This window comes from Kogia breviceps, chromosome 13 (assembly GCF_026419965.1).
Source record: "Kogia breviceps isolate mKogBre1 chromosome 13, mKogBre1 haplotype 1, whole genome shotgun sequence".
NCBI lineage: Eukaryota > Metazoa > Chordata > Mammalia > Artiodactyla > Physeteridae > Kogia > Kogia breviceps.
Genome location: NC_081322.1, coordinates 61,277,473 through 61,294,740, shown reverse-complemented (window position 1 = coordinate 61,294,740; position 17,268 = coordinate 61,277,473). Strand labels below are relative to the sequence as shown.

The 17,268-nt window shown below is 37.9% G+C and overlaps 1 protein-coding gene across 1 annotated transcript in view; it reads right to left on the bottom strand.

The window, feature by feature from the left end:
* Window positions 1–8,525: 8,525 nt before the first annotated feature.
* Window positions 8,526–17,268, bottom strand: part of ENPP1 (ectonucleotide pyrophosphatase/phosphodiesterase 1) — a 63,296-nt gene continuing 54,553 nt past the window's right edge. Inside the window, exons 20-25 of the mRNA XM_059083082.2 lie at window positions 16,359–16,513; window positions 14,432–14,561; window positions 13,281–13,361; window positions 12,313–12,445; window positions 10,562–10,724; window positions 8,526–8,953 (exon numbers count right to left, since the gene is read on the bottom strand). Of these exons, the coding sequence (XP_058939065.1) occupies window positions 8,783–8,953; window positions 10,562–10,724; window positions 12,313–12,445; window positions 13,281–13,361; window positions 14,432–14,561; window positions 16,359–16,513 (833 nt within the window). The 3' untranslated portion in view covers window positions 8,526–8,782. The remainder of the gene's footprint in view (window positions 8,954–10,561; window positions 10,725–12,312; window positions 12,446–13,280; window positions 13,362–14,431; window positions 14,562–16,358; window positions 16,514–17,268) is intronic.

Here is a 17,268-nt window from a genome sequence, read left to right as displayed (position 1 = left end):
ATACTTTTTTTTTTTTTTTTTTTTTTTTTGGTATGTGGGCCTCTCACTGTTGTGGCCTCTCCCGTTGCGGAGCACAGGCTCCGGCGGACATGCAGGCTCAGCGGCCATGGCTCACGGGCCCAGCCGCTCTGCGGCATGTGGGATCTTCCCGGACCGGGACACGAACCCGTATCCCCTGCATCGGCAGGCAGACTCTCAACCACTGCGCCACCAGGGAAGCCCTGTCATACTATTAATACACTATTAATAAATTTATTTCAAGAACTGTTTCAGAGCTCAATTAGTGATGGAGTAGAACTTGATGAACATTTTCAATGTGTTTATTAAGAAGGCAATATGATATACTCCTTAAATGTATGAACTTTGCCAGGACCTGGGTTCAAATCCCTGCCAGGGATAACCCACCAGCTATGGTTAGATGAGTATTTTCACATTACAGGATTGTTGAGAAGATATATGTAAATCATTTAGCACAATGTCTGGAACAAAATAATACCCAGTAATGGGTAGTTATTATAATTAACATCATATTTGATCTCAAGATCTTTGTTATCATAATAATATTACTGATTCATTGGTTATTTGAGAATTTAAGTTTAATCATTTGTCAACCTTCCATCAGAGATAGATGAGATGATTTCACCCACCTCTAACACTTCTTGGTCCACTACTATCTTAGCCAATGCTAGATTCCATTGCCCTAAATTTCAAAGATAGGAGGGAGGTGTGGGAAAGAGGAAAATCTCTCCTCTTTGATAAAGGGAAGTTAGTTGTCTGAAGTCTGTCTGTTCTAGAAGCTCCGGTGTGGTTGCTACCACCTACTTACTTCTTCCAGGCTGATTTGCTTTCCCCCACAGCAGAAGGTGTTACCTGAAGTTGATGAACATGAGAACTAAGATATTCTCCTGTATGAGATGTAAGGCACCCTCTTGGGGCCCTAGCTGAACCAAGGCCCCCCCACTGCCACCCCCGAGCTCGGTCATGGGCTTCTTTTCCACTCAGGTTCATGCTGCCAATAATGAAACTGAGTTTGGTGCAAGCAAGACAGGCTTTTATTCAATGGCCAGAGAATGGAGAAGGGGAGCTCATGCTCTAAAGGCATCATCTCCTCTAAGGGAGGGGAGTAAGGGAATTTTAAGGGTCAGGAGGCAGACAGGTCATCAAGGAACTAGGAAAGGGGTGGAAATTTCCAGGAGAACCCCAGGCATGAGCAGTCTACCACACTCCTTTGCATACGGCACCAATTGTGCAAAGCAGAGTACAAATCCCCCCTTTGGGTGAAGATCTTAGCATGGGGATGAAGCAAAGGTAACTCTTAGACTCCTCCCCGTTTCATCTGCACAGGTGTGGTCCTGTGGTCAAGGACCACCAATTCCTGGCCTGGTTTGGAGAAGCTGACTGCTGTGTATCTCTCAAAGCATGTATCTCTCCTAGTACAGCTGCAAAGCACCTCTGCCCAACACCAGGTACTTTTGAAACAAACACAGAGATGAGTCAGGGGAAGTGTCTTTCGGCTTTCAGGTATTGGTATGGATAAATCAAGGCAAGGAAAGTGGTGACATTTAGCCTACTTTGTTCACCATCTTGGATCAAGCCAGTTCAGTCTGGTTTGCCCCAGGCCTTTGTGGCAGCCGCCTGTATAGTTAAAAAAACAGTTTTTGCTCCTGGGCCCCGGGCTACATAGCATGGATGACACTCCCATGCACCTTCACCTTTGCCACTGAATGTTTATGACAGCAGCTTGTTACTGGAGAAACGCTGTGTGCTTTATGGAGAGGTTTTCGTTTGACATGTCAAAACTCTGAAGAGTTCCGTCTTTCGCTTTCAGTTCACCAGACATCATACTTTCCACAGGATCAATGAAACAACTGTGAATGACCCTCGAAAGGCATTCTTGATCTTTTATTTATTATTATTTTTTAAAATCTGCATTGTGCACTAGAAACATATCTATAGATAAACCCTTTTTTAAAACTGTCCCATTGAAAATTCCATCTGGTGCTTAAAAACTAGGGATGCAAAGAATAATTAATTTCAGTGTGATTGTCCTCCAGCTGCATTTCTGTAACCTGTGATTCCTTGGCTATCTTAAATGGATGTTTTGCTAGGATCATCTCATTGGTTTGTATTCACCTGGGCATTTTTTTAATTGAGCAACTACTATGTGCCAGGCATTGTGCTAGAAACAGAGGATATAAAGATTATTTCTGTTCTCAGTGACAGATGACTTTGCAGACAAGACAATAAATACATGAAAGGAATATATCAATTTAAGAAACATGCTAAATACCAAATGAGAGTTATGTGAAATAAAATTCATATTTATGGCAAGACAGGAAAAATTTAAACATAAAAATTCTTTTCTGCCCTTTGGCCTCCCTTCTCCCCCCACTGTGCATTGTATATCTGCATTATGCATTTACCAAACCTTCCCCTTCAGCAGGAATACCTTCTCAACCATAAACAGCAACATTCTCCTAGCATCAGCAAGTCCTGAGAAGATAACATTCCTTCTTAATCTTGTAAAGGATCACATGACCCACCATCATGGCACTTAAATCTGGATTATGTAAACTGTCAATAATACATCATTTAATGTACAGCCATCTGTCTCAAAAAACTTATATAAACTGTGTCTTGACTTCTAACAGGCAGAACAGTTCTCATAGCTTTCTGAGATGTTCTTCCTGGGTTATAATCCTCAAATTTGGCTCCAATAAAATTTTCCAATTCTTTCTTAGATTGACTGATTTTCTTTGATGGTTACAACCACTGGGAGGAAAGAAATCCCACAGTATAGAGTTGCATTCCTGGTGAAAGAGTACATTCAACATCACTCAACATATATCTCATCAAAGTTATAGTTTTGGGGGATAAGCTCAAAGGATACAGTCTTAGCAAATTTAACACAAGATCACAGGCTGGGAAAAGTATAGATGATGCAGCTTCTTGGGACTTCTCATTTTCCTTATATGGTTGGTGGTAATGTGTTCTCTTTAGGATACAGTTCTGCCAGGTCCCTCCCTGGAAGCCCCAAGTAGAAGCCAACAATCCTTTTATACCTATAACCACATCACCTTAAAATCATTTTATTTCCTTTTATGGTTGCAGGTTGCCTTTAGCAAGCCATGTATTTAGACCTAGCATGGGGTGGGTGGGGCAGGGCGGTGGGGGAAGAGAGGGGCTGGGGACAACCTCTTAGTAGGTCTCAATGCCATCTAGCAACACTGTGCCCAGGTTATGGAACATGGGCAGTTGGGTGCAACTACGTAAGAATGTCTAGCCTTGAGGGCATGTGCTATTTATAATCTCCAAAGTCTAGGAGGGTATGATCCCATGATCCACCCCTTAGCGGGATAGAGACGAGGTTTCAAAAGGACATGTGCATTGGGCTAGAACTTAAGAGGTTGATAAGTACCAAGGGGACAGGCATCCCATCTGTCCTGTTCCCCAATTTATCTCTAATGCCTAATTCCTTGACACAGAGTAAGCACAGCTTTGAAATTTATTGTTGATCTTGATATCTAATTGAATCTAATCTAGTTGCACTGTCTTAAAGTGTGCTATTAAGTTAAACAGTGGCGTTATCTTAAAAACAAACAAGTACACAAATAAAAGCCCCATAGATCTACCAGCCTGTTTCTGTTTTGACCTTAATAAAAGTAACTCTTCAAAAGAGTGAAATTGTGTCAAGGTATAGAATCGTTTATGATTGAGATTTTTTTTTAATTGTGAAAATTTGAGCAATGAGATCTACTCATTGGACTGAGAAAATTTTGTTCTCATTTATTTACAATTGTTTCAAGTTTTTATTAGCTTAGGCCTGTTTTGCTTCCTTTATTTAAACCCAGCGCAATGCCATCTAAGTGTAGGCATAAACGATTTTTTTTTTTTTTTTTTTTTTTTTTTGCGGTACGCTGGCCTCTCACTGTCATGGCCTCTCCCACTGCGGAGCACAGGCTCCGGACGCATAGGTTCAGCGGCCATGGCTCACGGGCCCAGCCGCTCCACGGCATGTGGGATCTTCCCGGACCGGGGCACGAACCCGTGTCCCCTGCATCGGCAGGCGCGCTCTCAACCAGTGCGCCACCAGGGAAGCCCATAAACGATTTTTGATAGTGAAAAATACCTGGACATCATGGGGCAAGAGATGTAAAAATCAAGAGATGTAAAAATCTCATTTCCTGGATGTTTCTTAAATTGTTTTGTATCTCCATTCTGTGAAAGCCAAAGTCTATTCTGAGGTCTGAATTTCTGATATATAATGAAATTGGTTATGAGTTTTTAAAGTAATGTGTTAGATATTTTTATTAAAATCCTCAAATTTTTCCTTGAATTGAGGATTTGAGTGAAACTATGAAGTTAAATTTAAAACAACCACATTGGGGTAGGATTACATTGCTTCCTTTTGCCATCCCATGGGTATAATACCTATTCCAGAGATTCTTTTATTTTTAGTACACTAAAACGTATTTCATACCTCTATGGTTTCTGGTACAGATATGATTTCTAGCAAATATCTTTTTTTTCACTCATTAGCTATCACGGAAAGGATAACTGCAAAAATTTTATGTTGAAAAAAATCTATGGAAGTTACAAGTTGGAGACTTTCCTCCTGGTTTCAGACCATTTGAAATACTGGAAAGATCTTTATATATGCCTGTCACTCGTTGTTACCTAGAAGTACGACTACATGAAATTAAAATACCACAAACAAGGATATAGGTCACAAATCAGAAATGGTTAACTCTGTGAACCTGAAATGAACTTTGGATCTTTTTTCCTCCTCCTGACAACACAGCTGGAGTTAATTGTCTACAACCCTTGTACTCAGCACCAATCCCTGGAGAAACACCATCACCGCCCTTCCTGACCCCACCCTCCAAACACACATCCACATCCAGGCAGGAAAGCAGCCAAGATTCTGTATATACAACTTTTATTTGTAAATTCACATTTCTTAGTTTAGAGACACTTATTCTATAGAAGTTTTGTTTTGTTTTTTGTTTTCCCTACCTTACAATATTTAGACTGGCCAAAAAATCAGGGAAAATGCCCTTGGACTATAGCCATGATAAAATTTAACCTGGTGCTTATGAAAACACCCACACACCAAATTCCTGTGATAGGCCTCAGTGTGAAGTATAATCACATTTAGTTCAAAGTTCAAACAACAGTTTCAATTACAGATAAACACGTACCCACAGATGAGGGCTGGACAGTTATTGCAGCTAATGGCAGAAAATAGTCAAGGCGGGGTGGCCGTAGCCTATCCTGGAGGACTCAGTGGTTCAGCTCTATCCTGGTGGGTCTTATCTCCATAAACAGGACCAACCAGGCCAAGTGCCCTAACCATGCTCTGCATATCTCCTTACCCTGCTGGAACCTGAACATTCGCCTTCTTCCCCCTAAGTTTTGCCCTCTTTTCTCTGGATTCTTGGAAATATTTTTGGGTTTCACCTGATTTTTTGCTCTGCCATGAATAAACTAACCAGCTAGAAAATTATGTATGAGAGTTACTTACCTCATTTAAGAAGTACTGACTGGAGGCATGGAAGCAAAATTAGGGATAAATAAAGGTTTTGCTTTGCATTTGAAAAGGAAAGAATAGCCTTTATTGAAAAAAGTAGGATACATACATTTCCATATATGATCATGTGAATTTACCATACAAACTGGGGACTAGTCACATGTCTTAAGTAGATGAAAGAGTGCAAGAAAGGGTCTCTTTCAAGACAAGAGAAAAAAAAAAAGCATATTGTATAAGAGCAACTGAAAGCTAAGTAGGAACAGATGTGGATGCCTTTTCCTTTAAAGAATCAGCGCAGAATTTATAGTCTGACATTTCCTTTAAGAACGGAAGATTAACAAAGTAAGAAAAATGAAAGAGTTGTATATTCTAAGTTGGTCACAGTGACACTTGTAGAAAATATCGGAAGCAGCAGTAAATGGAAAAATGCCCCAAATGTATCCACCCAAGGGAGGCTAGAATGCTGTTTCACCTATTCACCTGCAGAGCTCCAATTCACCCTTCAAGTCCCAGCCCAATCATTACCACCTCTGGGAAACCACTGCTGATGCTGCCAAGCAGCACCCAGTGCCTGCTTTGTACTCCCTGGCACCCTGCCCATGGCTCCATTATAACATTTACCATCTTTTAGGGATCATTTACACTTCTGCTGCCTCCTCTCTCTCACCAAGACTGGAAGGATTGTAACTTGCTTTTCTCTGTATTCTTGCTGTCTGGCAAAGGAGAAAGGCATCTATCCATTTAATTAAGATCTGCTAAGATGCTCTATGTAGAGGCAACTGTGTCTGCATGTGTTTTGAAAAATATATAAAAATCAATGAGACACTTCTATAAAGAAGTAGATATCCTTCTGCTAAGTGCAGATAAAAATCTTCATTATTATATATAAAACAAACATAGGAAGATTCTGAAAGGTGGAGAGGAGAAGGCAGACAGGCTAGGGATCTCGGGACCCAAGGAACAACACTATAATGAGTTCTGCTGGGTTTTCTTTTAGTTCACATATGCCAGACTTGTTGCTGAAGAAGTCAGCAACCTGGAAATGTCAACGAGTACAGACAAAAAGAAGCCCCAAGAAAGGCCTGCTAGTCTCACCAGCCAAAGGACCAGAAGAGGAGTGGCCTAGCAAGGGAGAAAACAATAACTGCTCCACTCCAACTACACACCACGTAAAAGACCATGATTCCTCCCATGCTAGCAAAGACAGAGGTTTGCCAGGTTGTGAAAAGGTGCCCCAAGTCCTCTGCCAGGATAGCATCAGAGAAGACTGAGTAGGAAACTGGTAATTTCATCCCCACCTAGTGATAATAAAGTTTTCCCTGCCACCCCTGTCCACATCAGTGGAGACCACATGGGGGCAGTAACAAGGTGCCCTGCACATCTCAGCCAGGGAAGCATCAATGGAGACCCAGTGGGAAGCTGAATTCTCACCCTGCCTACTAACAAGGGTCCCCTATTACCCCATGTCAATAGAGGCTGAGTAAGGAACCTGGCAATAATGAGACAGTGCCCCCAATTCCCCTGCCAGGGTGATGACAGAGAAAGTCAGCTAAAGTAGAAGGTTTAAATAAGATCCATAGTTTCATACATAATTCCTAAAATATCCAGGTTTCAGTTGAAAATCATTCACTACAACAAGAACCAGAAAAATCTTTTTGAATGAAAAAAGACAACAGAAGCCAACACAAAGAAGACACATGTAGGAATTATCTGACAAGGATTTTACAACAGCCATCATAAAAATCTTCAATAAGCAATTATGAACATGTTTGAAACAAATGTAAAAATGAAAACTCTCAGCAAAGAAACAAAAGCTACAAAGAAGAATCAAATGGAAATTTTAGAAATAAAAAACACAACAGCTAAAATATAAAAATCAGTGGATGGGCTCAACAGCAGAATGGATTAGACAGAGGAAAGAATCCATGAACTTGAAGATAGATAGAACAATAGAAATTACCCAATCTGAAAAAAAAACAGACTGGGGGAAAAAATGTACAGAACCTCAGGGATCTGTGGGACTAAACCAAAACCAATGAGACTTTCTAAATTAGTAAATAATTTTCAGATGCAAACTGTATGTATTATCTAAATTAGGTCTTTGTGGCCCCTATGCTTCTGAAGAACAAGTATCATATGAAGGACAAATACAGATCTTTGTTGTATTAATATAGCACTTGTATCAGACCCAAGTAGCCTAAAAGTGAACATAGCCTTTGAAAGTCCACAGGTTGGTACTAAAGGGTATAGTCTATGAAGCAGAGAAATCAAGTTCATTTATCATGACTACCGAGAAGATATAAAATGATGGTAACACATTCTCTTCAAAACAATGGAACTTCAAAATGAACAGCTCAGAACAGTATAGCTCTGCTGCTGGTAGCGTCATTTTTTGTGCACAGAGGAAAACATTCCTACTATCTGGATGAAAAATGCCACCTTGCATGAGTTGACAAGCTCTGTGAAGCTTCACTAAGACAAGACACACTTTTAACAGTCTAAAATAACCATTTTGGGAGTTATTTGCAACCTATGTTAAATACCAGTGAGGAGGATGGGAATATTTTTCTTCTTTGGTACAAATGTAGAGTAAAATTTTATAAAAAGATGTACTCAATACAGGTCTTCCCTCAAAGTTTAACTTGAAAGAATCATTAAATCTGAAGAAGCCCGGTCACAGTTAAAACATAACACAGGATTACATACTTTGGCTGTTGGGGGGCTGTACAGAAAAGATAGAAATAGGGCCTCAAATATTTTTGCTTCCATTAACGTTTATGATTAAAATTAAAATAAACTCCAAGTTTAAAAAGAATCCAGAATCACTTTTAAATTCTTGTGAAGAAACGAATGAAACATGGCCTATTCCAATCCTACTCATTAGTCTAGTGTTTGCCAGCATCATAGAAGTTTATTAATGATAATAAGATTCAAACATCTGGTGTCCAGAGAATGTTCACAGCTACCTCTGCCCTTAAGAGAAGTAGAAGAGCAGTTTTAGGTACGGTCTGTCTTTATTCCCAAATCTGAACAATTCTTACATATTCAGACACGTGAGTGACTCAATAGGAACACTTTCCTACTGTTATGCGGAGGCCACAAGTTTCCCTGAGATGGTTGTGTATCACAAGAGGATTCCCAGTTCTAACTCCAGTCAACAGTCTCCAAACAATGCAATAGTGTAAATAGAGGATGTATAAAACAGAAGGTTCTTTCAAAAAGATTTACGGCATGGTTTTGGAATAAAAAACATCAGCCTTCTTGGTTAAAGGCTGGCAAATGTGTTTTCAACTTTAAAATGTCTGAAATTGGCTCTTTTCTTTCTTGATAGAAGCTGAGTCCAGTGATGTGTTCAACATCTGCGATTCGAGCTCTGTGTCGCCTCAACAACTCTTCAACCCATGAGGATTCATGCTTCCCATGCTACGAGGGTGGGAAAGGTAGAAAAGTCACTGGAGAGCAGTCAGTTAACCTTCCCTATGAACTTTCCATCTCCCCCATTTTAATCAGCCGTGACACCTTGGCTCTTAAATGGCAGATACCACGAGAGTTGTTAGGCATAATCCCTGCTCTTGAGTAGCTCGCTATCTAATACGGACCATGCATGTTTGTTTAATAGAGGTACCAAATTTGGGAAAAGTATATGTGGAACAGATGTTCCTCTATTATTTTGGTGCAAGAAACGTCAACAGTATGGGGGTAAAAAATGTTAGAAAACAGAAGCAACATGCCATGTAGAAAGAATATGGAAATTAGCATAAAGAAACTTGGATTCAAGTCCTGCTGCTACCATGATCCTACCAGGTAAACTGAGGCAAGTTATTTAACATCTGAATCCTAATTCTCTTACCTTCACCCTCCTTAATGGGTTACTCTGAAGATCAGATGTAATGATGTGTGCAAATGCACTATACAAACGCTAGTTCTTATCCGAATCAGTTATCTATGTGGTTACGATGAAGAAAGGATTAGGGGAAGTGGTAAAATGCACTTTCATTTCTGGTGAGGTAGTGAAGTTTTAGCTAATACAAGATCGAGAAAGAATTAAAGCCTTATGCTCTGGCACACGGAAGCAGAGATAGTAGCTAAGGCAGGTAATTGGGATGGAAATCATACATCCATGTGTTGGTATACATTTTTCTGAAAATGGCTACTGGAGAAAGTCGGATGAAGAACATAGCCACTGGTTGGTGTGCTATGATTATACTTTAAAGGCATACTTCAATAAAGGTTCATGTACCCTTAAGATATTATTAGTTGGAAATGGTAAATATAGACTTTTCACATAAAAAGGAACAGACCAATAATTTCCACTTTCCCATTAGCCTCCAATCATCCACTACCCAAAACTGCTGTTACACTCAGTTTCCTCCTCTGCAGCAGTCCTCACTCTGGCTTTCAGGGGAATAGCCCTTACTCAATAGACTACTTGGCCAGTAGATACCTGCCATTTGTTCCAATATTTACAGGAATAAATAAAAAGTACACACAAGGGATCTGTCCTCTCAGGCCAATATCCAGCTAATCCTTAGTCACTATTTCCATAAGTATGTGTGATACACCTTCAAACAATCCTCTTTCTGGCTCACGTTCAATATTTAGTGTCTTCTAATTACACTGCCATTATAGAATGTGTTAAATGCTTGTATTTAAGATATCGGTACAATAGCTTTTGGAATGGTACAGATGGAAAAGGAACTCAATGCCTAATTCATGGCACTTAACATCATTGTGGTCAGTGAAATGTAAGCATAAGTCTATTGTTGCCTTTTTTTGCAGGGGAGGGCCCAGAATTCATACATGGATTTAATGGCTAAGCCATACGAAGTCACTAAGTTTTGACATTTTGATCTTACTGTTAGTGCTTTTAACAAACAAGAATGATCTTCTCTGAAAATATGTCATCTTAAAGGATCAAATTTAAAACCATCCTATAATTTCGAAGTACATGTATATACCAGTTATGTTAGACATGACACACAAACATATTTATGTATCAATGTTTAAGGTAAATTTAAAAAGGTTACTTACAGCACAGCTCTCACTGTTATCAGTCCTGTGAGGCAAAATGAAAGCCAAGGTATCTAGATTTTCACACTGTGAGGGAGTCTGAGATGTATTTTTACAACTTGTTAGCACAATGAAGAAGTGAGTTGGAATCAGAATTTCTTGATTACGGATGATTCTGCTGTTTCTGTAAAATATGGTAATATTCACTTTAAGAAAGAAATAACTATCTTCCTCTTATTGAATATTTCACTCAAGTATATTGTTAATACAATACATCCCCAAATAAAATTCAGTCAAATAATTAAACAGACTGTAAGAAGCTAGTTATCATAATACCTCAACATTTTCTGCCGGATGGAGAAAGAATAAGAATTACAAGACAGCTAAACACAATCCAAATAATGTGATTTTCTATAGAAATTTATTAAACTTTGGATTTTGGGGGGTAATTCTACATTAACAAACCAAAATTGAGACACTAAAGAGAAATATATCAAGTTTGAATATGTACAACCAAGACTCTAAAGCATTACTGATAGTCTTTTATATTCTAGGCAGTTATGAACAGAGAGTGAAAGAGAACTGGTTTGGGATTTTTTTATTCTAGATCCTTCAGAGAACCTATGAATTCTCCTATGTTTTACCTGGATCTTCTTTCCTATCCCATAACTTTTTTTTTTAATTGAAGCATATTCTCAAAGATGTACCAAGTGACACTTTTACCTCATCTTAATTCTGCCATTCCCTTTGGTCTCAAAACTAGATTTGTTTGAAATTTTTAAAAAACCAAAAAACTAGATTTGTTCGGGTGGTATTTTAGCATCTTTCAAAATTTAAGGTATTGGTATCATTGTTTTCAAACTTAATCGTATGTGGAACCATGATACATAAAATAGATGGAAACAGCGCTCCGGTTGAAGCTGTGAATGGTAAAGGTATAAGTTCTCTTCTTTACCCATTCTACTGCTGTCATCTCTGAGGCATTTACATGGGACCCTTATGCCTCAAGGGATATAGTAAACAAACGAACAAAAAAAGAATGTAATTTTACAAACTAAAGTGGTCACAGGTGTATGTGTGTAAACAGTAATCCCTAAATCCACCTGAGAGAGGGGTTCTCAGAAAGGGGCTGAATCTCAGTGGATGTTTCACTCTCTTTTTCTTACAGTCTGAATAGCAAAATTGCTTCCAAAAACCTTGTAATTTTTGTTCTAATAAAGATTAACTAGTCTCTAAAATGTTCTTCCCCGCTCCTTTATAAAAATAGCACCACTGATGGTTTCTCAAGAAGGTCACAGTATCACTTCCCCTCCCGGCAGAGTTGGGTAAAAGCTGTGACATTCGACCAGGGGCAACCCTAGGGCACTACCGCTTTACCAGCCTTCCTTGACTCAGGATGCCTCCAGCCACACTATATCATTTATCTTCTAATTGGCAGTACGCGAGTTAAGACAGTATCTTAAAAATAGCCACACAGAGAGATTTTTCAACACATGTTATCTTCTTAACAAAGGCAGAGTTCAGTATTTAATATGAACTACAGAATTATTCATCTGAGCTGAGTGGGCGATAAACACTACTTTCATCTAAAAAATATTTAACACTGAGCAAAACATCCAAATTAATCAGATATTTCAAGGGGCTTCCAGCGTAATCAGAAATGTCATGTACCTAAATATGAATAGCATCAGATAGAAAAGGTTCTGCTGACTCAACTGGACGGTAATCTCACTTGAGAGCTGTTTTTAAGAGTAAATGAAATACGTTCTTACTGTTTCAGAGTCTCCAAGGAATCATACTGTCCGTCATAATCAGAATCAAAGACAGGACCACTGACAACATTGAGACCATTTCTTTCTTCAGCATACCTTTGCAGTAGGGTGCCATGAAAGTAGTGCCATATAACTGAAACAAGAAGGAAGACAGTATAGTTTCAAAAGAACAAGGTGCCATGTGGTCATGGGAAATAAATCAGCACCATGATTCAAATCTAGCGTTTGTCATAATTAGGGATCAAGTCAAGTTTGGCCAAGAATACACTGTTCAGCTTTGGCCCTTGGAAGGACTAACCAGCAAATGCTGAATTCAACTCTACTTCAGGCATCCTTAAACATGTGCATTAAACATGTGCTGTGATCACACGTCATCATTAAGCATTTAAAAAAAATCATGAACACAAACAAGGCAGGTTATTCAAATTTACTGTTACTATCTGAATCTTTTTGAAATATCAAAAGCATTCTAGACGTAAATGAGAGTAAAAATTTCCTTGTATGCTCTATATTTTGAAATTCTATATGTCACAAGGTATAAATGTGTATTTAGTTTTATGAGTCAAGTACTGCAATAATTAATAATGATGTAAAATCTATTCATTTTAAAATAAAAAACAATTATCAAGAACTTCCAAATAGTTAAATAGTACAAGAGACTGAAATTTAATATATGTTAGTAGACTGTATTAGCTACGTAACTTAGGAAGAGCATTACATACTTTTTCCACCAGAAATGTTTGTAAACACTTAAGTACAAAGCATAATAATAACTATAAGAATATATCATAATTCTAATACTTGTAGAATTTTTTGTGTACTGGTATTCTCGAAGTTAAAAAAACCTATAAGAACACATCTGATGCTTAGTCATTTAATTTAGAGCATCAGCCTTATTACATGTAAATCATACCTATAATTTAGGGAAATTCATTGAAATTATGAGATATAAGATTAAAATTTTTTACCTTGAAAACTCTGGTACATGGGCACTATATTAGTAGTAAGCAATGCTTCAGAATATACTTGACTTGAACCTTTATTTAATTCTACAAAGAAAATAACAAGGTCTGTTTCATTCTTCACAAATAACACTAGGAATTATACTTTCTCATGGGAGGCATTTAAAAACATCAGCTGAGTATCATCTTAAACTTGTAAAACTTTCCCAGGCACTGGGGCAAGGGGAAATGCAATGTGTTTGGTCAACTCCCTTAAAAAAACCAAAATATTTGGATCTTTTCTTCTTCAAGATGAATTTATCAATGAAACAGAATCTTTAATACAAAGGTCCCAAATTAAACATATTCAAATTTTACTTCATTTGCCTTATTTCAACTAAAGTATATTGTGTTGACAATCTTCTTTCCTTAAACTCTCTCACAGTGAAAAGAAAAAAGAGAATATCTGGCTTCAGAACAACACCTACTAACTAGAAAAAACATCACAGGATGTCTGCCTCAAAATGCTGTACAAGGCTTCTCTGTATGGACTTTTGGCTTAGACCTGTCTATTTTTATAATGCAATAGCCAAGTTCTGACTTCAGAAGCTTGCTCTGGGGACTCGATTGGATATTGAGTGTATTTGAGCACCTGGAGGCTTCTGAGTTTTGCCTTTTTAGGACGGATTCAAATTGTCTTCTCATTAACATACAAGTCTGCCACTTGAAAACGCAGAACACTTAACTTCGGAAAAAAAGCCATTCCCTAGGGGCTTTGTATCAGTAGAAGAACAAGCACACTTAGGCTCTCCCTTTACCTAATTCTTTGACAAGTCACATTTTTCTTTTCAAACAACAAAATGATATCTCCTTCCTAAGAACCCTGATGCATCCTTCTGACCTGAGTTTTCTCAAATTCTGTTTAAAAGAAATGCAGAAAAGTGAAGAATGTTCTACCTACAGTGCCTGCACTAAATCCATCACCCTCCAAACAAAAGTAAAAAGGTTTCCAAAACTCAGGTTTTAGACACTTGAAAATTTTCCCTAATAGTTCTATTTCCCATTCACAATTTTCACCAATAAATAAACAAGACGTGCACGGCCCCATGAGAAAGGAAAGGAAACGCAAGAGAGAAAGAAGATAAGGGAAAGGGAAGGTCAAAGAGGAAGAGACTTACGTGGTGGGGAAAGGAACCCATAACTCAGTTTAGTGTTATGTTTATAAAACGAACATTTATGGACAGGTCTAAGAGGAATTCGGAGATCCTGGTAAAGACAATTGGAAAAGTCTTCTGTAGAGAAACTATCCTGAAGAACAAAATGAAAAGGACCATCAGGGATCAGGCATACGGAAGAAAAAGAGAGAGTTTTATAAATAGTTAAAGGTGAACCACAACATAAAATCACGGAGTTCTGGCTGTCGGTTCATGTCCTTCACCATTTTCCATTTTTCTACGAGACTATTCATCTTGCTTCTAACCGAAGTGTAAGAACTCTTTACAATTATTTAAGGGTATTAATCATATATGTGCAAATATTTTCCTACTATGTTGTACTAATTTTGTTTTTTTTTTTTTCACTTCTTGCCTCTTTTCAGTATTCCCATTTTATTTTATTTTTTTTAACATCTTTGAGTATAACTGTTTTACAATAGTGTGTTAGTTTCTCTTTTACAACAAAGTGAATCAGTTATACATATACATATGTTCCCATAGCTCTTCCCTCTTTTGTCACCCTCCCTCCCACCCTCCCTATCCCACCCCTCTAGGTGGTCACTAAGTACAGAGGTGAACTCCCTGTTAATTTTGTTTATAATGTTTTTGTCTACTCAGTTTCAAACTTTTGTGTAGTGAATTGCTGATTTTTAGAGATCAGACTCTTTCATATCCAACACAGCCACAACAATAAAAGTAGTGGGGCTTAGTGGGTGGAGAAAAGCCACTGAACAGCAATTCGATATGAAAATCTCAGGAGCAGTGATGACTCTGAATTTTTGCAGCTTTCATTGTATAAGAAAACTGAAAATTCAGAGTCCAAGAACACCATAATTAAAGTATTAAACAACAGTAAATAGGATGGGGACCTACAAAACACTGGGTAAACTGCTATATACTACAAAGTCAAGTAAAATGTGTTTAAAGTGTTTGAAGATGCTCTTTAAAAATTAAAAATCAAATTAAGGTAAAAACATGTTAACACGTGAAATGTCTGTGTGTATTCAATATATGTATATATAGACACAGAAATTACATATATATACACGTCTCCCTATCTTTTTATTTAGCCATCTTAGTGAGTAGTAACAAAAGCTCCGTTTTTAAAATCTAACTGCTACAGTCAACTAAGCTCTCTCAAATCCCCTTTCCATCTCTTAAGGGCATCCTATAGCTTGCCAGACATTTTCAGTTTTTGAAAATCTGGTCAGTCTAGTTTAAAACTTCACTTCCAGATAAGAGCTAAGTCTCATCTCCTCCCCCCATTCTCTTTCTCAAGGCCTATTTCCTTCATCATTTATCTTTCTACCACTGCCCTCAAGGGACGAGAGAGAGGGGGAATGGTGGTCTTATTCTGGGATATTTTCCCTTACTTCTTTCAAGGTCAAACTCTTCTAGTCTGGGTGGTAGACAGGATCCCTGACCTTTCCCTGGTTTAGTCTGGGTGTCTTCCTATAGGTGGTATACACAGTGAGGTAACTGAGCTTTAATGAGCTTCTCCATCACTGAGGACCCTATACGATTTGGGGAAATCCTTGTACTTACACAGCTATGTATTTTGAGATAAACTGATTGTAAAACTGAGTTCATTAAGTTAGAAATTAGAATCATCAAGTATTAAAACTGAGAAAAAAACAAAAGCAAGGGAGAAATCTTCACTGCACACCCTCATTTCACAGAAGAAGTTTGCTCTGAGTGTCAAAGTCACATAGCTAGTTATCAGCAGAGCTAGAACCAGAATCTAATTTTTCTGACTCTCAGTTCAGTGATCTTCTAATTTGGGAACTGATTACAGAGCCAAGATTGACAGTGAGAAACTATGCTTTCAATGTTTTGCTTAATGATAATATAAAATAACCACACAGAGGGAAAGAGGTGACAAATAACTTGCATTTCTGTCGATGGTGTAGGCTGTCCAAAGGGGCATCAGGATGTCATGGCTGTAACCACTCACAAACTGGTGCTGGTAAAGCAGACAGACGGTGCTGTTCTTCCCGAGAACTCTGGGTCTTCCATAAGGTAGAGTGCCACGCTTAATGGCCTTCTCTTGGGTCACAGGGGGAAAATGAAACCACCATTCAAATATACGTAGTGTGCAAGATATGATAATACATAATGATACACTGATCTAATTCTTTCCTCTGCTTACCCTATTGAAAAATTATTTGTAACTATAAAATTAAACTAATTACAAAGAGCAGAACCATAAACAATTTTTTTAAAAAGGAGTTCACTGCAGCTTTTGCCTATGAAGACTCTGAAAGATCAATGTAACACTAAGATATCACAAGATACTACATGAAATTGCTAGGAATTACAGCAATTAGGACTTAAATTATATTACTAAAATTCTTTAACATTGTCTTTATTACTTATTTTCCAGGATATACTACAGAAGGAAAATTTTCTGGATGATGTGTGTACCTGGAAAGCAAAAGTTCAAAATTGAAATTATGAGACTACACCGAATGAAACAACAATAGTATGTATACCGTTTTTCCAAGCATCAGATGCTTTTTTAGAGTTCTTTGTATACATCATTGAATTTAATTCTTATAGAGCCCTAAGAATTAAGGTTATATGCCCATTTTATAGATGAGAAAATAGCAATTTATAGGGAGTAATTGCTTTTTCCATGGACATACATTTCCTAAGCTCATATTCAAACCCATATCTACTCAGTTCCAAGGTGTCACTTTTCACCACCAAACTCTGCCATCTTGGGGCCATCAGAGATTTCTCTAATCTGAACATTTACAGAGATTTTATATAGAGAAATTCTATATGAATAGAACTTCATT